The 24,309-nt window shown below is 40.5% G+C and overlaps 1 protein-coding gene across 1 annotated transcript; it reads right to left on the reverse strand.

Moving 5' to 3' along the window:
• Positions 1 to 8,437: 8,437 nt before the first annotated feature.
• Positions 8,438 to 11,640, reverse strand: LOC112562906 (arylsulfatase J-like). Its single transcript, XM_025236505.1, has 5 exons — positions 11,538 to 11,640; positions 10,693 to 10,996; positions 9,770 to 10,301; positions 8,954 to 9,468; positions 8,438 to 8,746 (listed from the first exon to the last, which is right to left on the reverse strand). Exons 1-5 carry the CDS (start codon positions 11,587 to 11,589, stop codon positions 8,539 to 8,541), a joined length of 1,611 nt encoding a protein of 536 aa, XP_025092290.1. The 5' UTR covers positions 11,590 to 11,640; the 3' UTR covers positions 8,438 to 8,538.
• Positions 11,641 to 24,309: the final 12,669 nt, after the last annotated feature.

A 24,309-nucleotide genomic window follows, 5' to 3' on the forward strand; every position in this document is an offset into this window, starting at 1 on the left:
TTGGGGGTTTCATCATCTCGGGAATCGGGCCTTTGATGGTCACAATGTGTCGCCTAAATCGTCCACGAGCACGATTGATGACGTTATCTTTTATATGGTCGGCCTCGGAGGCGACGTTCCTCCAAGAGAAGACGCCCCCGTCCCAAAGGAGCGCGAATGATCAGTGGAATGAAAACCATGGTTCGTCTGCAGACTTCAGATACTCCTTCGTCCAAGTCAGATCTGAAAAGCAGCCATCTTTCTAACTGTGATAGATTATCGAATACATCTATGTTGTTTTATGATGCACTGTTATTGTCAAAGTTTTCTTATGGCTTGAAGGGGTATTGGATGCTCAGGTTTGTCCATTCAGCCTTCTGTTGCTTTGTCACTCCAACATTTGTATCCATTTGAACTCCATAATCTTAACCCGTGTTATCGGGGGACGACAGTAAAATGGAAACATGCAAGAAGACTGTGTGCCTCTCCAAACATAACACGCAATCAAAAAAGAACCGATTTTCAGGTGCAAGACGGCGCTAATTTCACTTTTACCTAGACATGATTTTATTTCTTTCATAAACATAAGTTTTGGATTACCGACTCGTTTTGTCAAATTCTCTGCTTTTACCTTCTTATACCTTATCTCTTTCTCCTCCACTTGTCTCCAGTCCTGTTGCCTTCCTCTACCGATTGATAAAGACTTCTCCGACCTTTGACTATCTGTATTTACGTAAACACCCCGAGATTTTATGTCAAACTTTTGACCTCTGACAATCTCTCTCTATTTTGATGATGAGTATATATTCATGATGATGAAACTACGATGATGATGATGTACATATCTTATGAACAAATTAGAAAAGATGAAACATACAATGAGAATATCTGGCTGTGAAGAAAAGCGAGTTTCGTCTAGTGTGAGGATGGAATGACAATAACATATTGTCCGGCCTCTTATATACTTTAACATAGTGGTCACAGCTGCTAAGGCTGTTTATTGGGGAAAAAAACGAACAAAACATTTTATGAGAGAGGTGAAGGAAAATTATTTTGAGATAACGATTCTGTGTTCGTTTAAGTTTGAAGGGTAAGTAAAAACACATCTGTTCCCTAAGCCCTCCCGTTTCTTCATTTTCTTACCATTGTCCTCGAAATGTGTTGTGTTCCCTGGAGTGTGTCAACAAAAAAAATAATTTATTGTCATTATTGTTTTTATTATTATTATAGTAAGCAAATGTCATGGCTGAAGTGGGAAAGTCAGACTTATTGCGAGGGATCTTAATAATGGCATGAAGGATAGCTGGGACTTTCACAATTAAGAAATATTTAAGATGTCACGTGACTGGTTTGCCATTACAAATGGAGGCAATAACAAGCAGACGGGCAGATCAAGAGGGTGTAGGAGAAGAGATTTGATGCTTTGCGCAGAGCCAGCAAGTGATGTTATATCATAGTAAAACAGTCGGCCACGTATTGAGAAGGAACAGTTTGCCCAAGACGAGATCTGAACCCAGGACAGCCAATCCTTACTAAACCTAACCACTGCGCCACTGAGATCGAGGAGCAGACGACACAGAAAGAAGGACCGTTATCTCGCGAGTCTTTGTTTTATGTTGTCTCTGCTAGTTTGATTTATTTTTGTCCTTCATCGAATAAATTTTTGCGTTTCTTTTTATCAACCCTTGTAGGCTTATGAAGAGAGTGAGATATATTATGAGATAATTGACTGTAGTTTCCCAGGGGACTGACATGCATCCTTGGCAGTCTGGTTTGCTCGAACATTACCTAGGATAGCAGCATGGCCAGGAGCCCAAAGAAAAACAATGTCCCTGTTTCGTTGAAAGAGTGCTGCATGAATGGTTTGAATCTGTGCCACCAGGCCTGACGAGAGGGGGGGACAGGGGGGTCTGGTGTACCCGGGCCCGCGGCTGTCAAGGGGGCCCGGCCTTGGTCAGTGGCATTTTTTTTACATTATATACTGGGAAAATAATTTACGATTACAAGTACAAGGGGTCCGGAGAGGTCATCTGTCCCGGGGCCCGGGCTGGCTCTCGGCGGCCCTGTGTGCCACAAGGGGGTGGTCAAATTCCTTGGAGAGGAGAGCTTGGAGTGCAGAAAGAAAGGACTTTGGAGCCATCTGTAAATACAAGGCAGAATTCAGGATAGTCAGAAATGAGTTCATGAGTTTTTAAAGAAGAAAGGAATTTACTATCAAATATAAACAATTTTTATGTTTCACCAACCTTTTTTATACTTTATTCACCTCTTTACATCTTTTACTTACTATGTTGGTTTTTTACAAAATATCATATTGGGAAGACTAATCCCTCAACCTTTAAAGTTAGAGCTACCTTTTTTCCGTGATATAGCCCTAGTTGCTGGTATGGCATAAAAAACAAACAAACAAACAAACAAACAAACATCTCCATTTCGTGCATCTTTTCATCAGTGCACGACCTCCAAATCCAAGATGCCAGGATCTCGGGGCGACTTATGCTAATGAAAATGCTAATGAATCCCAGCTGCAGTATTATTTGCAGATTTTCTCCGTGTTGACCGTGCAGCAAAAGCGATTTGCTTTCGATAAAATATTCGCAGTCGTAAATTCTCGCACATTCATCATCTGTGGATAACAAAGGTGTTTACCAAGTACATGACATGACTCATATACGCACCATGGAGTCATCACTCCTAATCGCCTGATTCTACCAATCCTTGTTATCTGAAGTGTTAAATGGTTAATAATTTTTTCTTCTTTATTTCTTATCATAGTGTCTTTCTTTCTTTGAGTTAATGTTTATTTTTGTGACATTAAACATGTAAATTTGATTTTATTTGATTTTCACATGTCCTGTACTTTGGATCAACATTTAATAAATATTCACACTTTCTATTCATAAATCTTATGATTTTCACACAATAACACATTCCAAATGTGGAATTGTTTATTACTTGCCAATTACAAACACCAATTTACCTCCTTCAAACACACACAAAACACACACACACACAGAATGGACATAAAGGTAGAAGAATTACCACTAGGGTTATCGACACTCACGACCTAACCTCACCTCTCACAGGTCGAACCATTCTTTCGGACTTTCAGATTTGTGCACTCGCACGTTCCATACACCCCGGAAAACTGCTAGATGAACATATGTCACCAGCATCCTTCTACCAAAGATCAACTGATGTGACCATTGTTTAGTCTTTGCCAAGCCTCTGTCTAACCCTCGTGCTCAATCGCCATGACGGACCCTCTGCCATAGACGTTGACACGTTGACATGTCTAGGATGGCCACTGTCTATGCTTGGCTTGCTCTGGCCACTCAAGGCCCTCTGCCCTGTATAATGTTTACCTGAATGGCTGCAGACAAAGCCCTTTGAAGAAAATGTGTTGCATAGCTGCTGCTATGATCATCACACACACATAACACAGAATGCATGAGGAAGAGATCAAAGGGAACAAACTGTATAATCTCATTCACTCAATTTGAATGAGTAGCGTCCCTTGGTCGAGCATCAGTTTACCGAAAATGTGTCGCTTATTGGTATCAATCTATTTTTCAAGTTAAAATTATGCAAGGAACGAACAGGAGGATCGAAATCAAGGGTTTATTCCGATTTAAAATCTCAGGACAGTTGAACCACGACTGATAAATCGAAACTTCTGGAGACTACATCATCCAGGTCCATTAGACTCTTGTTACCATTCAACACCATCCGGGTCCCTCGTAACCAAACGTCTCGTTGTACTTGACGAAGGCGTTGGTTGCCTTCGCGGCTTCCACGAAGTTGAACAGGGACTTTTTATATTTGCAAAGCAATTTCTTCATCTCGTCCACTTTTAACGGGTAGATGTCTTTGAGGTTGTAGATCTCCTGGGGGTCTTCTTCGATGTCGAAGAGCAGAATGCTATAATTGGAAAATGAAAACATCGTAACAATCTGCAGTGTTCACGATAGAACAGACATGATAAATCAGCCATCTTAGCCTATTGCAGTGTTAACAACAAAACATGAGAACTGCAATGTTACTAGAGAACCGAGCATACCGTCACCCATATAAACAAGAATGAGTCATTCCAAGGTGGTTAATTAAATGATTTTTTCATTCAGTCCAGATACAAACTCTTACTTGTAAATGTTGCTCATCTGGATGTCTTAACCGAAGTTGATGTCGCCCCACGTCAGGTTTCCGGAGTAGGTCTGGTTTTTTAGACTCGGTATCATGGAGGCAGGAGGATACCAGCCGTTGTATTTCCTTCCAGGAACACCTTCGCGATATTTATATTCGTATTTTCGAATGCAGTAGCGGTTGTTGGTGTCATCCATGTTGTAGACAAACTCTGTCCTGCCGGTGTTGGTGAGAATGTGATTCCACAACTCTTGACCATCGAGGGGCGAAGATAAAAAAAAAGGGTTTAAAGGAAAGGCAAGTTAGGTTTAAATGAAACTTTTTAACAAGAACCGCTTACTTTATAATCGTGTTTTAGACAGTTCTGGGCTCGTTTCGGCTGTCAAACATTCATCCAGTATAGAAGTCGACATAAAGAAACCGTAAAACATTTTTTAAAAACATAAAACCTGCTTTTAAAACATGTAAACAACGCGAAGAAAAAATGGCGGTTGGGTTATTGAATTGGACAGTGTGTGTGTCGCGCCCAGACCGTGAGTAGACTTTCGCCGTCTGTAGCCAACGATGATGAATGTTTATGTCAATAAGCTTGTCCTCGATAATGTATTTTGCTCGCACGGCGCTGGATTAGCACTGCCCTGGATAAACAGACAACCGAAGTAGATCAACTGGACTGTGACGCATCGTCAGTCATGCGCACAGGCCATGTCGAAGAACAGCTGCAAACAAAGACAAACTTGTTTAGTTTGCTTGTCGAGAACAGTTGAGATGACGGAACGAAGAAAAGCTTTTATTTCTGATCCCGCTGTTGTATTACAGAAATAAATTTCTCGTTCCTAATACCTGAAATCAATGGTCTTGACATTTCTCTGTTATCGCTGGCAGCAGGTTTTGTCCGCCTACTGGAACGATTGCTGAGTAGACAAGAGAAAGCAATCGAATATAATTATTGTTTCGGTGATGCAAAATCTGTTATCTAAAGCTGTTTCCACACTTACTGTAATGTGAATGAATTGTTTTCTCTGCGCTTCGGTGGTTTAAAGTATACAGGGTGTGTCATAATAAACCGGTATGTCCGTGTGTAATCAGAAGAGTAATGAAATAGAAAACACGTACCGGTTTCATGGGACCTAGTCTGTCTAATTACCTAGAGAATTGTTGGACATTCATCATCTCAAAATCTGGGAAGTATAAGGTATATTTATGTACTCCTATGCTCACCTTGAATCTCTAATGTTCTCAGAGTGATTACGGAAAAATAAATCAGGGATTATTCCAGTCCGTTAATGTAATATCAGTATATTTACAATTTTCACGACATTTTCAGAGAAAAGTCTGTAATAATCCACAACATTATGAGGCAAAGACTCTGTTACGAAGGGTCTAGCAACTTTCCCTAAGGGGATTCCTGAAAACTCATATTTTTATATTAACTCTTTGTAAAATCACTAATTTCAACTCCCTCGGTTAGTTAACATCGACTCTTTCTCACTTCTTTTACAAAGTTTCGCAAGTATACCTACACTAGTATTCTTTTTAAATTCAAAATATAAAAAAATAAAACTGTATCCATTATAAATGAAAAATTAGAACTTTATCCAACGATATCAAAGATTGTCTTGACTCTAAACAATAAGCTTATTGATATACATATAAACAATATTTACTGTCCTACGGTATATTTCTTGTCTCAAAAACTTCACCAAACTTCTAAAACACCCAAAACTCGTGAACGGAAACGGAATACCTGGAGAAAACCCACAACCATATGGGTTCAAGGTGGAAAGTCCACAGAGGCAGTGGCCCTGGCCATGATTCCTTTTTTCTTTTTTATCAAAGTTAAAAGGAAACGATGTAAACGGGGGCCATTACCCTTCCCAATGAGCCCCGTACATTGTGTGTATTCTGTGTTACCAGTGATATATATCACGACTGGACATTAAGGTAGTACTAAAGGTATTGCGATTAAAAATCTCATAGCCGGATCTGCGAGTGTGAGTTGCGTTCACCGTCTGTGGCCGAACCCATGAGAGCGAGGCTACCTGCACCAGCTTTGGATTACTATGACGACGAGACGCCAGTACTTGCAAATAGTGTAAAGGACTTGGAGTGTACTACCCTGATTCACCAGGCTCATTATCGATGCAAGGGCAAAGGCCAAGATTCTACACGGACCGAGCAAGGACTCCGCGTTCCAAACGAGATCGTGAACCCAGCCTCGTGGAACACGAGACAATGACAAGACAGTCCTAACTCCAGGGTAGAGCGGGGCTTATAATTGCTAGAAGACTCAATCGTTCCACCCACAGAACTACCCTCAACAAGAGAAAAATAATGGTCTCACAACCTTGTAGGCAATCTTGGAAAAGATGAATCACCATACAATACGGTTAGGGCTCGACACACTGCCCCACCTACCCACCTGCCCCACCTACCACGACAACATGGACTATGAATACGGATGCGACACGCGACATGTGTGTGTGAGAGAGAGGACGGCTGTCTGTGTCATAATAAATTAGATAAAGTAGGACTGTACCTCACCGAATTTATTTTTTCAAACTTCAGATTTTGCATAAATGTTTTCTGTGCTCACTGATCATCATTGTTGGGTGGTTTTACCGACAAGTATTGAAGTTCCACAGAAAGTGTAGTTGCCTAACAACACTGCATGAATTCAAACTCAGACTGGCCAAAACGGTTCTGGAGAAAGCAAAATTGGACCCTTTTATATCTCTTTGTTAACTGTATTTTATCACCATCATAACGGGAGGTTTTTTTAAATTGTAATTGCAAACTCTCTTTGTGTATGTGTGATGTAAGCCCTTATGTGTGTTATGGTGGTAATGTAAAGTGCCTTGAGCCCGCTTTCAGTGGTGAGAAAGGGCCATAAATTACAGATATTCTTTCCTAATTGTTGTCACGATGTATGTAGAACCCTGGGGACAGCCCGTGAATAACCAGCGACATCAAGCATGAGTAGGGTGTTATGTCACAGTCATTGTATACCTTGCATTTATTTCTCTCTAAAAGCTCATTTATTTCTTCACCATGTTGTTGTTGGTTTTTTCCTCACTTTGACTAATAGACAGGGTTAGCAGCTGTTACCGTTAGGTTGAAAATATATATGAGGCCAGACGATAAGTTCTAGTTCGCCTCTCACTGGCTGAAGCTTGCTTTCCTTCCGCGCGTGCTCACCAGTACGTCTCAGAATTTTATTTTATCATCATCATCATCATCGTCATCATCAGCAGCAGCATCGTCGTTGTTGTCGTCGTCATCGTCATCATCATCAATAATTTCTCTGCGTCTATGTTAAGTCGGTAATATATTCGATATTTTCGATCGTTTTGATAATTCTTGCGATATTCTATTGCTCGGAGATCGGTTTATTGACATCCAACCGTGTAGTAGTGGACAACATACACAAAATGTTAATATTCCCAGCTTCAGGTTCTCTGATGGGATTGTTTAGCAAACACCATTTGCAATGATTTTATGAATCGTTCACTAAACAGCGATTCAAAACAAAGGAAGTAGCTGATAATAAAGTCAACAATGGATGGTGTTAAATGGCAACAAGAGTCTGATGGACCTGGATGATGTAGTCTCCAGAAGTTTCGAGTCACTAGTCGAGGTTTAACACTTCTGAGATTTTCAATCGGAATAAACCATTTGATTCGATCCTCCTGTTTGTTCCTTCGTTTATTTGTTTGTTTGTGTATTTGTTTCATGAAAGAAGTTCCTTGCATGAAAGCGTCCTGTATTAGTGTTTAGTGTAGAATTGATTCAAATTGTCTTTTCAATCGAGAAAAAACATTTACTTTTATTTTAATATCAGGGCCCATATTTTCCCCGTACATTAAACATACATATGCATTCCCTATACTTGGAAACTTCATTTCCATGTGACATGGCACACCTCCCCAATTTCTCCAGTGTTTACTAGAGGTCACACTCCAGCACCTACTCTCAGTACAAATACTCTTACAAATTTAATCTTCAAGTGGCACACACCACCTCACATAATTATATGGCAGCCGACCATTCAGCTTGTGCAGACTTGAATTTGTTCACAAGTGTAGTATATATTCTACAACTTTAGATAAAGTGTGATCATTCACCAGCCACTGAACGTGCGGCTCTTTAATGTGTCAATGCATCTATTTCATGTCGAAAGTTATTTAAAAAAATTTCTGTGTGAAGGTTGAGATGCATCAGTGAAGGATGAGTTGCATCGCTTGAGCCAAGAGCGAGACATGGACATTGTGATATGGTCATGTTCATACATCAGAAAAACAAATAAACAGGAGAATTAAAATCAGAAATTTTATTTCTTCTTGAAATCTCAGATCTTCAGAACATCAACTGGTAACCGAAACGTCTGAAGATTGTGTCATTTACATCTTTTAATATTTAGGGGTTGCACCATCCGGGTCCCTCGTAGCCAAACGTCTCGTTGTACTTGACGAAGGCGTTGGTTGCCTTCTCGGCTTCCACGAAGGGGAACAGGGACTTTTTATATTTGCGAAGCAGTTTCTTCATCTCCTCCACTTTTAACGGGTAGATGTCTTGGAGGTTGTAGATCTCCTGGGGGTCTTCTTCGATGTTGAAGAGCAGAATTCTACAATTGGAAAATAAAAACACCGTAACAATCTGCAATGTTAACGACATGATAAATCAGCCATCTGAGCCTACTGCAGTGTTAACAAAAAACAAAACAAAACATTGGAACTGCAATGTTACTAGAGAACCGAGCATACCATCAGCTCATATAATCATGGTAGTTAATTAAATAATTTTGTCACTGAGTCCAGATACAAACGCTTACTTGGAAATGTTGCTCATCTGGATGTCTTTGCCGAAGTTGATGTCGCCCCACGTCAGGTTTCCGGAGTAAATCTGGTTTTTTAGACTCGGTATCATGGAGGCAGGGGGATACCAGCCGTTGTATTTCCTTCCAGGAACACCTTCGCAATATTTATATTCGAATTTTCGAATGCAGTAGCGGTTAGTACTGTCATCCATGTTGTAGACAAACTCTGTCCTGCCGGTGGCGTTGTTGGTGAGAATCTGATTCCACAAGTCTTGACCATCGAGGCCTGTGGTTGGCGGGATAAGGCCGGCGGCCCTCATCAAGGTCGGGAGCCAGTCCACGGCGTGGATCATGCCCTTGTAGGTGGTGTTGGTGTACCTGAGTTTGCCGCTGCGCAGCACAGTGAACGATCTCATGCCTCCCTCCCAAAACGACGATTTCTGCCCTCGAAGTGGCCAGTTAGAGCCGCCTCCATCCAGAGGTCCACCGTTGTCAGCCAACAGCACTACGATGGTGTTGTTGTATATTCCCTGTAAAACAATTTAGACAATAAATATATTGAACAAGGAAGAATATTCGGTAGTTGCTATCTTACAAATGTTGGGATAGGCTGGTTTCCCTATCCGTGTAAAGAGGATACCACGTAGAGACAGAATATAACAGTCTGAAAAGAGATGTGAATCCACGATTGCTAAGACTTACACGGTTTGGTGTCAAAGGTCAGGAAAAGATAATATGGTAAAGAGTGGAGTGTCAAAGACTGGATCCTTTAGCCGCTGAACCGCCCTGTCAGGAAGAGAAAGAAAAGAAGGTGATGAAAATGGTTAATACCTCAGAGATGAGAACATCTCGCAGATCTCCGAGAGCCTGGTCGGCCGAGTACACCATCCCACAGCGCGTGCGCCGCTCGAGGTTTTTGATGTGCGGGCACACCCTGTCCACCACGTCCTGCTTGGCCTCGCACGGGCAGTGCACGCTCTGCATGGCGTAGTACATGAACATGGGCTTACTCTTGTTGCGGTTGACGATGGCGTTGCGGACGTACTGGGCGAAAAGGTCAGCTGCGTACGTGCCCTGGTCGTAGTACACTTCAGTCTGGTTGCGGAAGTCGTAGGAGAAGGGACCCTGCCCCGAGTGGTTGAAGAAGCCCAGAGAGTTAGTGTAGAAGCCGAAGTCGTAGTCGAACCCTCGCCACAAGGGAGTTAGGGTCTCGTTGCAGTGGCCAAGGTGCCACTTGCCCACCTTGTAGGTGGCGTAGCCGTTCTCTTTCATGTACTCGGGAAAGAGTTTTAAAGATGTGTTCAGCCACGCCAGGTTAGCGCCTTTGATCTGGTTAATCTGCATGCCGTATGTGTAGGGGTATCTAGAACAGCGAGGAGCAGTTTACATGTCCGTCAGAAGGACTTCGGTTTTTCCACCAAGATGTGTGACATATGTGCATTTCATGTATTGTAATAGAAATTGGATCTTTATTTGAAATATTATGTAAGGTTAATGATAATCTAACTCTTGAGATAAAAACACATAAATTTAGGGAAATCCCTTTCGTTACACATATAACTGTATTGCTATTGGCAAGTCTCCGAAGTCATTAAAGACAGAAAGATTATCCCTACCATCCCCATAAAGACAGATTTTTCTGTAACTGTTCTTAGAATAGTACCATTCATTGAAACAATAAGGAAGCTTTACATGTCCTTTGTGAAAATTGAACACTTGTTATCTTCCCTAAAGGAGAATAAAGGAAGGTTTACCTGGCCGTGAGTATGGCGGAGCGGGTAGGAGCGCACACCTGCAGAACGTAGGACTGATTGAAGGTGACGCCCTCTTGCCTAAGAAGCTGCATGTTAGGGGTTCGCATCTCGGGATCGGCGCCTTGATTGTCAGCATAGCCTAAATCGTCCATGAGCACGACGAAGACGTTTTGCGTTTCTGGAGTCGACTCGGAGGCGACATTCTCCAAGAAAAGGACGCCCGCAAGGAGGGCGATGATCATCAGTGAAGTGTGAACCATGGTTCGTCTGCAGACTTCAGATCCTTTCTTCGTCCAAGTCAGATCTGTAACAAGCAGCCATCTTTCTCACTGTGATAATTATGAAATACATCTATGTTTACGATGACTTATTGTCAAAATTGTCTTATGGGGTGAAAGGGCATTTGATACTCAGGCTTGTCCATTCAATCCGACCTTTGACATCTGTGTTCAGATAAACAAGGTTTATCGACCTTTTTTGCCACTGAGCTTTCTTGATCAAACCAGTCTGATTGTTTTCAGTGGTTGGCTGTAAAAGACTTTTCTTCATACACATCATCGCTGACTGTACACGAACAGACCAGTCGCTTCATTTCGGAAGACGCACGTGCAAGTTCAACTCAGGCTTCTCCCGAGTTCAGTGCTGCTAAAAAAATATACTTTGTCACCATCCCACACTACTTTTTCAATTCAGTTCTCTCAGTTTGTTCGTGTCGAGCACACAATCAGTGACACTGATACGAATTTTCAACATTCAATTGACACATTACTGTGGTGATGATGATGACGAGGATGATGAGGATGACGATGATGATGATGGACAAATTAGAAAAGATTGAAACATACCAATGAGAATACGCTGAAGACAAGCGAGTTTCGCTAATGGAGGTACAAACATATTGCCCGGCCTCTTATATACTTTTACATAGTGGTCACAGCTGCTAATGATGTTTTTGGGGAAAAAACGAACAAAACAGCCTTTATGAGAGAGATGAATGAAAATTATTGTGAGATAACAATACCGTGTTTGTTTAGGTTTGAAGGGTAAGGAAAAATACGTCTGTTCCCTCCACCCTCCCGTTTCTTCATTTTCTTACCGTCGTCATCGAAATGTGTTCTGTTCCCTGGATTGTGTCTACAAAAATAAATAAATAAAAAATAAAAAAAGTAAATAAATAAAATAAAAAAAATTAATTATTATTTTATTTCCCACTACTTAAAGCCGGCTCAAAGCGCTTTGCACTAATACCTCAACATCCAGGAAATTGCACCTGCACCAACCGGCACCATACAACGGGCTTTTTAATAAATTCGTGTTCGCATTCATGCGCACAGAGTACACGACAACACCAGGAGTCAAAGAGGGGCCGTTGACAGACAAACAAGTTTATCTTATTTATGTAGTAAGCAAATGTCATGGCTGAAGTGGGAAAGTCAGACTTAGTGCGAGGGATCCTAAGGATGGCATGAAGGATAGCTGGGACTTTCACAATTAAGGAATATTTAAGATGTCACGTGACTGATTTGCTATTACAAATGGAGTCAATAACAAGTGGACGGGCAATAAAGAGGTTGGAGGAGAGGAAATTTGATGCTTTGTGCAGAGCCAGCAAGGTTATATCACGGTAAAACAGTCGGCCACGTATTGAGAAGAAAGTTCTGCCCGAGACGAGATCTGAACCCAGGACAGCCAATCCTCACTAAACCTAACCACTGCGTTACTGAGATCGAAGGGCAGACGACACAGAAAGAAGGACCGTTATCTCGTGAGTCTTTGTTTATGTTGTCTCTGCTACTTTGATTTATTTTTAGTCCTATGTCCAATAAATTTTTGCGTTTCTTTTTATCAACGCTATTAGGCTTATGAAGAGAGTGAGTGTGGAAGATTGTTATTGCGACTGAGTTGCTTTTCTCTCCCATCGCTCTCCTCTCTTTCCCCCACTCTCTCACACACACAAAGATGACAACGACAACAAAGTTTAAAAAAACCAGTTTGACGATAGAATATAGTTCAGCAAAGTCGCGAACGAAGTTAAAGTTTCCTGTCTCCTTTCTCCGGGAACTTTTTTGCCGATCTGTAATCTGTTTCATACTGAAGAGAATAATGAAAACTTAATGGACTTGAACTCTAGTTTTTCATGTATATCAGTTAGCCTGTGGTACAACTGATTTCATTACACACATTGATGTTATTAATGCTGTGATATTTTTACTGGCTTTTCTGTGATAATATTTTTAAGAATATCACAAACACTGAGTTGAAATTAATGTTGTCAGATTTTTATTGGCTTTTCTGTTATGATGGTCTAAGAATTTTACACCTATTTATGTTATATTATTGATGCGGGATTGTTACGTATTAATTTTCTCTGTGATTTTCTGACAATTTTACACACTCGAGACAAGATGTGGTGTAAGTATATCATGTACTCCCCAAACTTTGACCTGATGAATGTAGATATAGGTCATTATACTGAGAAACAACAAACAAAACAAAACAAAACACTAAATCAGTGAGTGTGGAAACAGCTTGAGATAAGAGATTTTGAGTTATCAGCAAAAAATCTTATTCATGAGTTTTCTTTTTATTAACAGATAATATGTACCTAAGTAAAATGGGCAATAAAAAGATTGTTGAAGGGAAAAGCAATTCAAGCTGGTGCTTAAATGAGAGACACTGATGTACTTAGTATGTCAAATCACAATTTCGGGTTGCAATACCATCGTTTACTTATATTCGCGTCCAAAACACAGTTTCAGGCTGACTTATGAAGGCCGCCATGTTTTCGGACTCTTTTGGAAAAAAAAAACTGGCTCTTTTTCATAATGAAGGCGGATTCATTGGACCTCAACTTAAAAAAATGTTGACCACTTCTGGAATAGTGTCCTCAGCTTTAGGGAGGACCCATTAGAAAAGTGTCGAGCAGTTTTCGCCGAAACACAGAAAACATGGAAGACTGTGGAAAGGCAAAGCTGACGAGAAATGTCGGCAAACTTGTTTTTGTTGCTTCCTAGCTTTGAAAAAGCTGGAGGATGCGTGCAGATATGTGACTTCTTTTGTGAATGAGAATCTGTACAAATTCTTCTGCCAGTACAACACGCAATTCATGCAGAAGGAAGTCAAATTAGCAGGTAGTTGAACCGACTTCCATCCTCAGGCGTGATTGTAAGTGAACGATCATTTATTCTACCCGAACTTTTTACTTGAACACGATTCAGAACGCCAGTATCCATCATTTAAACCGCAGCTTACCGTTTAGCTTGCTTTTTCCTTTAAGTAATATCTGCTATCAGCGATAAATGTCTATTTCCAAACCATTATTCTGCAAATAAAAAGAAATGTATTTCTGTAATAAAATAGTGGGACCAGACTTCTCTTTGTTTTCTAAATCGCGGCGTCTTATGACAACAAATACTAATGAAGTTTATGATCCCAGCTGCACTATTATGCAGATTTTCTCCGTGTTCACCGTGCAGTAGAAAGCGATTTGCTGTCGATAAAATGTCCGCCTACGTAAAGTCCCGCACATTCATCATCTGTGACAAAGGTGTACACCAAGTACATCACATGAATCATATACGCACCAATGGAGTCATCACTCCTAATTGCCGATTCTACCAATCCTTGTTATCTGAAGCGCTAACTTGGTTAATAATTTTTTTATTTTTTATCATACTACCTTTCTTTGTTTAATTTTTTTGTGTTTATTTTTCTGTGACATTTGAAACAGGTAAATTTGTTTTCATCTTATTTTCAGGTGTCGTGTACAATGGATCAACATTTAATAACTATTCACACTTTCTATCCATAAATCTTATGATTTTCACACTATACCACATTTCAGTATTTTAAATGGGGCATTTTTATTACTTGCTTTTTATTACAAACACAAATTTATCTCCTTCACACAATCAGCGGTCCGGTGGCGCAACGGTTAGTGCTGTTAGCGCCTGTCACCAATACAGTGAAGGTTGGCTGCCCTGAGTTCATTTCTCGTCTCGGGCACTCTGTTCTTTCTCTGCACGTGGCATCTGTTTACAGGGCTGACTGCTTGCCGTAATATAGCCTTAGCTGCTGACACGGCGTAAAACACCAATTCCCCCCTCCTTCACACAATCAAGGCCCTCTGCCCTTCATAATGCTTACCTGACAGGCTACACACAAAGGCCTTTTGAAGAAAATGTGCTGTCGAGCTGCTGCTGTTGTTGTTGTTGTTGTTGTTGTTTGTTGTTGTTGTTATCTCAGATACCACTCTGTCTAACCACAGTGTTGGTAGAGAATTACATCAGCTGCCCAGTCCTGCTTACAGGGTCCACAAAATTGATATAATTTGCTGGACCTGCGACTATCAAATAAACAAAGAAACTAGGGACCAGTTCAACAAAAGTACAGCCAGAACATATTTTGTGTATTTTCCTGATTAATTTGTCAGGTGGTTGGGAGACTTGCAGATCGCACAGCTCTTACAAAGCGTTTACACCGCATCACTTACTTGACCATTCAGCGAGGACAACTAACGCCTCTTTAGTAATTAGTTTATGTCCTAATTCTTGCATAATTATTATATTAAAGAATTATTGCAGTACAGAATTATTATAGCATGTACTTTATGTATGTGATTTTTATGCAATAAATGCAGCTTCCATTAAGAATTGCGAACGTAGCATGTTACTTGTGGTTTGTAAATATCTCCAAAGATTAAAATATCCGTAAAATAAGAACTCAGAATAAGATTTTTAGCATCTACAAGATCGACAGATTATCACTGCTCGTGGTGTACGCACACAACGTATGAGGAGGAAATCAAAGGGAACAAACTGTAGAATCTCACTTCATTCAATTAGAATGAGTAGCGTCCCTTAGTCAAGCATCAGTTTACCGAAATTGTGTCGTTTATTGGTGTCAATCTATTTTAAAAGTGAAAATTATGCAAATTGTGTTTTAAATTAGCTTTATTCATATTACTACACTTGCTAATTATTTCTCATTCTACGGCATCAATGTATCTCTGTCTCCATGTTTCAGTCGAAGCTTCTATATAAAGTTGTATTGTTTTATTCCAAAATCAGCCGTTTCATTTTCTGGGCAAAAATTCACTTTTTAAACACAACAGCGTGAACGATGTTTCTTCATTTGACTCAAAAACATACATACATTTGCTGAACTGAGCCACACTCACTGTTACAAATACAACAGAAACTAATTTTTCTGCTTTCCTAGTGGCAGGTGAGAAATAACTACGTTACAAATGTATTGCAAGTCTATTGTCGACTTTAAAAATTTGATCGACGTTCCGGATATTAAACTGTTGAATGGTTCGCCGAGACCTGACAGCCTACAACTCTGCAGGAGGTTAGGAGTTGTCCTCGGCAGACAGACAGCAGTCGAGTAACTCTGTGTCCTTCTCTCTATTTGTCTTTGTGTCTCTCTGTGTGTTTGTCTCTCTCTTTATTCTCTGTCTTTTTTTCATTAGCTGTATGTAACTGTCTCCCCTCTCTCTGTTTCTCCTTTTTCTCTCTATATCGGTCTCTGTTTCTCTATTCATCGTCTCTTGTCGTGGCCCCACTTTACTTTGGTGTGTTTGTATCTTCCAGTATCTTTATTGTCTCCCACTTCTGTGCCTTCATTGTCTTCGTTGTCTCTTTTTCAGAAAAGGACAAGCGGCTGGCACCACGGAACCGTATTTACAAATAAAAGACAGTAACAGCTTTATAACAACGAAGGAAGTAAATATCAAGTCCAGTTAGAAGAGATCCAGATCTCTCCTTCACAGGGCAAGATGGAAGAAGAAAAGTCAGCAGCCAAGGCTGTACAACGGCCAAGTTGCCGGCCCTGCAAACAACTGTCATGTACAGCGAAAGAGAGGGGGAAAAAAAAACAGTATCTGAACGCGGATGTATAAATAGGTGAATGCGTTGAAAAATGTATCCTACCTCACACGGTCAGATAGATGATGGATCTTCTCCGGGTTCAAGCTGAGTGTGCACAGAAAGGTCAAGTAGACAGGAAGGCAGTAGGGTTACATGAATCAAAGTCATTCCCAAAAGAAAGTTCTTTTTCAACAGTTCATACAAAATGCAAAATCAATTTCTACCATATGGAAGAGATTTAGCAAGTACACAATCAAAAGTGTCTGAAACAAGCTTAGCAGAAAATTTACTGTGTTTGTATTTTGTTAGAGTTTTTGCTTTTTTAGCCGATCGTCAAGGATACCGAGCGTTTCAGAAGGTGGACTCCACGGGAGATGGTGTTATCACACTGTACAGCGGAAAGCTTGTCACCGACAAATTCAGGCTGCCAGAGCCCAACACTCCATCAGGAAATTGCAGCAGCTCCGAGGAGAAAGCAACTGGCGAGGCGCTAGCAATGAGGAGTCAGAACATCCTTGCGAGTAACACGAGAGCAGACACTCATCTGAGGTGGTGTCAGAAATGACAGATGAGAATAATTCATCCACTGACGAGCTGTAAACTTATTCATTTTTTTATGAATTGCTGAGACTTTCGATCTTTTCTGAAGACCAAATAGTCAAAGAATCTAGAGACATAATATTTGATATAACAATAGACCGAAAATCTGCCTCATGAAAAATCAGAGAATTTTACTAAAAAAAAAAAAAAAAGACTAAAATATCGAAGAAAAAATGGATGACAAATCTGTCTCGTGAAAGTTTACAATAATAAGTGAAACCGGGTAATCTTTTTGAAAACGAAGAGAAAAGAAATAATACAAGAACTTGCTATTAAAAGATTTATTTTCAATACAATTTCAACATTCAACGTGTCATTGGTTGGTCATAATAACAACAATGTATTTTAAATTTACAAAATACATTTTACGGATGTAAAGTAATGCAGTAAACAACAGCGGGATAATCTTCGAGTAATTTTACTGACTCGTCCTCGACAGCTGTCGGATACCTCGCTGGATCACCGGAGCGAGAAGCAGGGAGGAATCTAGAATCCCGGTTCCTGCTAGCTACATATCAAAAACTTATTTACTGCTAAGTTATCAGGGACGAGGAAGGAAGGACAGGGAAGGCAGGGGACAATCAAGCTTCACTTCAACAAGGGAGATCATCCCTCGAGTTCCGAGCGCCACAACGAGTGATGTCCCTTAGCTTTATGTTTGCCCTCCATGATAAACGCTCTTCATGCTCTTGTCAGGTAACGGCTTTGTTTTACTGAAGGGAAAGACTATCAGACAACAGCTGACCGGCTTGCTATTCGACTGAAGGGAGAGATACACAGGGAGTCCTGTATTGTTCACAGCGTCTGGAGGGAGTGAACTGTGTGTTCACAGTGTCTGTATGAATGCACACAGGTATATAGCTGAGAGCCTTTGAAGGGAGGAATTAAAATAGAGAACATTACATAATAGCTCTCTGATTGTGTTTTGATGGAGCGACATGAAATCAATGGGATGTCAAGAGTTTGTACCATGACATGACTGTGTTGGACAACTCTGACACAAGTGTCTGTGCCACATTCACCTATCGCCAAGGACTTCTCGATGTTTCCATGGTGCTCACTGACACTCTATGGGGAAAAGTGGTAAGAGTTTAAAAATGGCCAAATTTAAGCTTCAGCTGCCTCCATGTTGACGAGGTCTAAGTAGTATATTATTATAATTAGGACAAGTTGGTGATTATATCTGAAGAGAGGCTGGAAGGGGAAAAACAAGGTGAGTGTAGCCCCATAACTTTTCAGTCGATATGAAGGGAGAATTTACGTCAAAGATATACTAAAATATATACTAAATACTAAATATAGCGATCATACTTGCTTTTTGTGTAGGCAGCATCCTTCTCCTCTTCCTTGCAGCCTTGTCTTCCAACCCAAGATGAAGTCAGGTACCCATTAAACAGCTGAATGAAACTCGCTGGGTCACAAGGGTATCAAACCACCTTGTAAAATATGCTTCCAGCCTCAGATGCAGATGCTTTTATCACTCGTCTATTCGCTTTCCAAGGGGTTGGGGGAGGGGTATGTATACCCATATGAAGCAGAGGACAAAGAGTTGATTTGCGGTTGTACATGTTTAGGGGCGGTAATCCGTGTTGTGGTGAAGTCTTTCCCGAGGGACCTAACATTTCTAAACAGAGTCGGATGAGGAGTTTGTGACATTCAGCTGATTTGTCTTGATATGATAAACACTGTAAGCATGTAAGTAAGCATGGAACTCAGGAAAGCAAAGCAGATATGTCATTTTGCAGCGCGCACGAGCATCATAACCGTCACCTTTTCACACAAACCTTCTCTTCTAAAGTAAGAACTTCAAGGTGACAGGTCTGATCCCTTCCTCGGGGATTCAACAATGAACAAAGGAAGAAAATGTACGTGGTTGCTATGGTAACAGCCATCGACCGTTTCAGAAGGGCCGGCATGTCATATAGGCAGTTGTCTGCCTTGCAGACAGAACTTTTCACCTCATCCACAGCCCCTCCTCTCCCCTCCTCCAGCTTGTCGAGGTCAGGTCCAGCCAGTAGTATTTAAAACAAAAGAACTGACACGGGCTTCTAGTGAACGAACTGCTGACAGTTCTAAGGCAAAAACGACAACGAACTTTTTTTTTCTCTCTCTCTTCTCTCTTTTAGATTATTATTTGCCTCATTTTACAATTTATCAGAAATACCGCGAACATATACCAACTAATTTTTTTTAGTTATTTTTATTTATTTTTTTTGGTGGGGAGGGTGCTTTGTTATTATTTCAGCCCAAGTAGTGACTCGGGCAGAACTTTCTAGCCCGAAAACTGTTCATGAACAGCTCATCAGACCATGACGGTATCCCTCCAAAAGCCCCCAGCACCTGTATCCAGGGTGATTCAGACAACTCAGCTTTTGTGTTCATTCACTGGGAGTCTGGGACTGAAGGTGAACTTTGCTGTGAACGTGTCATCCATGGGTAAAAACAGGAAGAGACACGGATATTGTTTCAGAATGTGTTTGAATCGTTAAAATAGGAAACAGACTATGAAACAATAAATAAATAAAAAAAAATCAAAGAAAGACAGTGATACAATGTATTAAAGAAAGAATACGAGAAAGAAAGTACGATAGCAGAAACTGTGCAGAGAAATAGAGAGCGAAAAGAAATAACAGCAAATGTGTAGAGGAAAGGAAGTAAAAAAGAAAGGAGAGAAACAAGAAATTAAAGAGGAAAGAAAGAAAATAAAGAAAAGCGGAAAGACAATTAGAAAAAAGTCAGGAAAGAAAGAAAGGCGAATAAACAAAAAAATAGCCTGAAGGAAATGCGTGTAAGAAATGAAGACACACATCATCCCATAAAACAGCAAACTACTTTCTTGTCCGAGATTATGATGTAGCTTCCAGTAAACTAATGTTCGACTTTTTTTCTTTTTGCTTCAACTCTGCCAGACTTTTTTTTTTATCCCAACTCTCAGAGGATGATGAGCGAGAAAAGGAAGAAGAAAATGGCGCATCCCTTGACAGAGACGATATTAATTTACGACTGTTTAATCCACTTTCTTTCATGAGGCTGGCCATTATTTTTGTGTTTCTCGCTAGGGAGGCAATTTCGGTTTCAAGTTAAAATGGACATTATGAGGGGGTACCGACACGCTTTCCCTAGAAAAAAAATTCACAATGAAAGGATAATTGACGGGTAAAACCTTGGTGTAATCTCCATGAACAGGTTCAATTCTGGACCCGCCACATGCCTGGAGGGAACAAGAACCTGGCCAGGTCGCTTGGTGTGACCCGTTCCCCTCATCTGTCTTTTTTCTCCCCTTGTGACCTGTCTTGACATCGATTCGTTGGTACAATCCTGCTGTCACTAATTAGTCGCAATTTACGAGACACATCGGGTTTCCTTCCGGAGGGAAGACCAGGGCCCACTGGGCCGTTTGACGACAACTATAATTTCTTCATAGCTTTGTCACAAGGTTACGCCTTCCCATGGGGCAAATGTTTGGTTTTTTTTTCTTTAAATTTCTTCCTAGAGATTGTTGACTTTTACACAAGGGAATTTACATAATTTACATCCTGCAGGCTTTGACACAATTTTGCTTTAGAACGGCTTTGGACACAATTACACACTGCCGGAAACCGGAAATTGTGGACTGTGGTAAGAAAAGTAAATGGTATTAGGAAATTAAATTTAGGAATAGGGTTTGAAATATCTACTAACCCCTAGCACAGACCATAGCCCTAGTGGTAACTTGTTTCTCTGGTTATCTGTTATAGCATCCACAACCCTCCCAAGGCACATTTGTTCATGTCAAGTCGAATATTCACACCGTTTGTAGATGGGTGGAACTGTAGATGTCTTGATATATCTTGTTAATGGTACCCAACACAAGACGCTCAAGAAACTGAAATATTCGGAACAGCGATGTCTTGGCAAAGTCATGATGGTAACCGAGAACGCCATCTTAGTTTTAGAGGGTAAAAAAAAAAAGAAAGAAAATTTCTTCACGGTGTGTAGAGTGGATGACATGCACAGTTCAAAAGGTGAAGCCAACTCTTGCTAGTTGCCAGAGCAGAATTTCATTTTTGTTTCTCGGCCGCTAAATCTCATGGCCTTGAGCAAGGGACAAGCGAGGTTATTATCTGATAACATATTTTCCAGGCAACAATGCTTCACGTGGAATGCAAGAAAAGGGAAATTTTCGATTTCCCTCGTTTGCTCCTGTAATAAAATGATTTGGCTTGAAACAGCCTGCACAAAGCACTTGCCAATATGACTACCCATATTTTTTCAGCACTGTTGAAAATGGTGTTAGAGATATCGACAAACAATATTACGAGAATAAAAAATACTTGTCTTTAGTTTAAAATCTTTTTTTAAAAAATAACAGATTGTATAAACTGCTTTCCAAACAAACAAAATACTGAACCTGAGGATCAACAGACGATTTGTCGTTGTTTGCTGACGGTTAACATCAACACTTTCCATGACAGACTAAAAACCATTTTATTGTCTGACATCCTCTTCCGCTCATTAAAACGAACCTATTACAAATTATTGGAGTATATCTAACATTCCCTTCTTCCTTGTTTTCGCTAGTGTGCTCTGAACTTCAACCTGACACTACATCAAACACCAAAACCCCCCAAAACACACACACACACACACACGCAATCTTCCAACTTCCATATGGTTTATCTTGTCTGAGCAGAAATAAAGTGACTGGAGCTGAGCTAAACAGACTTTAATCGCCATAAGATATGACTCTTGTGGAGAATTAAATAGTATTTGTATTTTCGTGTCTTCAAGAATGACTACTCTCACGAGACTCGTGAAACGATATGAAATTTGAAAGAATTCTGTCCCTTGGCAGTGAAAGCTGGACGTTATCGTTTCCGGTTGTCGTTAGTAGTTGCTGTGTGTGTCCTGAGTGTCAGTTATTGCTGTGACACTTCATATACAATGTGTGTTCAGCACTCTCACGGGTGTTAGAATATCACACCAATCGCATTACTGTTTCTTCTCTACAGCATTCAAAGTGCCCCCTGCTCAGAGAGGATGCAGCTGTATGCAGCTGGTTGTCTTAGTTCAGATGGTGTCTCTTTGTACATTCTGTTAGAACTGTGCAGTAGAAAGAGTGGACATCAAAATTGGACAAAGGCTGAGTGGAATTATCAAATTATGCAATTAACCCTGCACATAACCGTTGGTTTAACGGTTAAACTTATAATCTGCAGTAGAAACAGGTACATAACTGTTCATTCTGTCGGAAAAGTATTCTGCAAATGTCTGACCCGTGGTCCGTGCAACGTTGTTGCACTGGCAGACGAACGTTTCCCATTCCCAGGCAATTGCAATTTTTTTTAAATACGCAAAACTTTAAAAACATATTTAATCACATTTAATAGTCTTTAGGCAATCAAAAAGCGAGTTACCTCAACATTTCGATTTCTCGCTAAATCAACGACACCGGTTTGACCTTTGAACCAAATCCCGATACCTCCTTGCGGGGTCTCGCTTCACTCGTCGTTTGGAAAGCATCCGGAACGCATCTTCCTGTGTTTTCTTTTATATCTTTTTATGTGATGATCAAAGCAGTCAAGTTCATGTCCTCGCTTTCTAACACTCGTACCTTCAAAATAGCTTTATGAGCACTGTTGGTATTAAAGGAAAAAAAAAGATTAAAAAAAAATTTTATACTGATTATTTTGTGTTGCAAAATTATTCTTTTCAAACTTCTCCTCTGGACGTTTGCATTGATTGTTTCCAGTCACATTGTAATGTTTTTCAAATGGGCATGATGCGTGGTCAGGGGATTAAAAAAAAGAATTCTTGTTTAGAAAAGCAGTTAAAAGGAGAGAACTTGAAAAGGCACACAGCGGAAGAAGATGCGAAAGCGAAGAAAGAAAGTTCGTTCTGTGTGATTCAACAACTATAAATCAACATCAAACTGCAGTTCCGTTTGACGGCAGCGGTAACACAAATTGCTTGTCAGTTGCCATGGCAATCACTGGAGGAGGGAAAGGGGAATTAAAAGCATTTTACGGAGTATGCTGTCCGAGAACACTGAACGAAGCCCCTGACAATCGTTACATTTCTCATTCTTGTGTCAAAGCGGATCACATTTTGTCACATTGAATGTCTTATAAGATTATAATATGATATTCAATATCTTATGTAAGACAGGTCGACTATCTTATTTCAAATTAAATAATCTTTTATTATTATTGTATATTAAATAATACAAGAAGAAAGGATTGCGATTGTTCTTTCTCTTCAGCGAAAGTCAAAAGTGGGGACGAGACCCAATCTAATTGTTGTCAGCAGTTCTTTGCATTCATTAGTTACTCAGAAGAAAAGGTTTGGGGGTCCAAATTTATTTGTAATTTCAGGACAGCTAACCGCGGTTAGCACCACTTGAAACTCGGAGAAGCCAACTGACGACTGTACCTGAGTTATCGACCCTTAGCCAGCTGGACGTCGTATGCAAGGGAGAGAATGGCGGGAGGGATGTGGCCATTGCGGCCGACGAGCTGGCATTAGCTGACGAGATGATCGTCTTGGCAAGACTAATTTGATACGCCAGTTGCACGTGCACGGAACAGGGCGCCGTTACACGGCATGGTAATGGAGCGCCACCAGACGGCCAAGGGCAGATTACTCTCCTCTCCCCGCCGAGAGACCATCTTGGCTCGTCAAACAGATCGATGATGTGTATGTGTGCGTGTGTGTGTATGTATGTGTGCGTGCGCGTGTGTGTTTAATTCTTATCTGTATATCAAATCTGTGTCTATGTTATTTGTATCTACCAATCTGTCTAATTTGTTCCTACCTGTCTGTGGAATCTGCATCTACCTGTCTGTGGAATCTGTATCTACCTGTGTGTGGAATCTGCATCTACCTGTCTGTCTCATTTTTCCGGTCTGACTGTTTAACTTGTATCTACTTGAGTATTTGTCAGACTACCTGTCCAGCTAAGTTGGTTTCACCTGTCTGTGTATTTTGTATCCACCTGCCTAACGTGTATCTACCTTGTGTATACTAATTTGTGTATACTTATCTGACTAATTTGTACCTACCGCTTTTTCTGCGCGTCCACGTTTCAGTTTAGTTCGATTTAATTCATATTTCTAATCAGTCCAGCTATATGTTTTAATATTGTATAATAACTTAAGCTACATGTTTT

The sequence above is a fragment of the Pomacea canaliculata genome, linkage group LG4, assembly GCF_003073045.1.
Source record: "Pomacea canaliculata isolate SZHN2017 linkage group LG4, ASM307304v1, whole genome shotgun sequence".
Classification (NCBI taxonomy): Eukaryota; Metazoa; Mollusca; class Gastropoda; order Architaenioglossa; family Ampullariidae; genus Pomacea; species Pomacea canaliculata.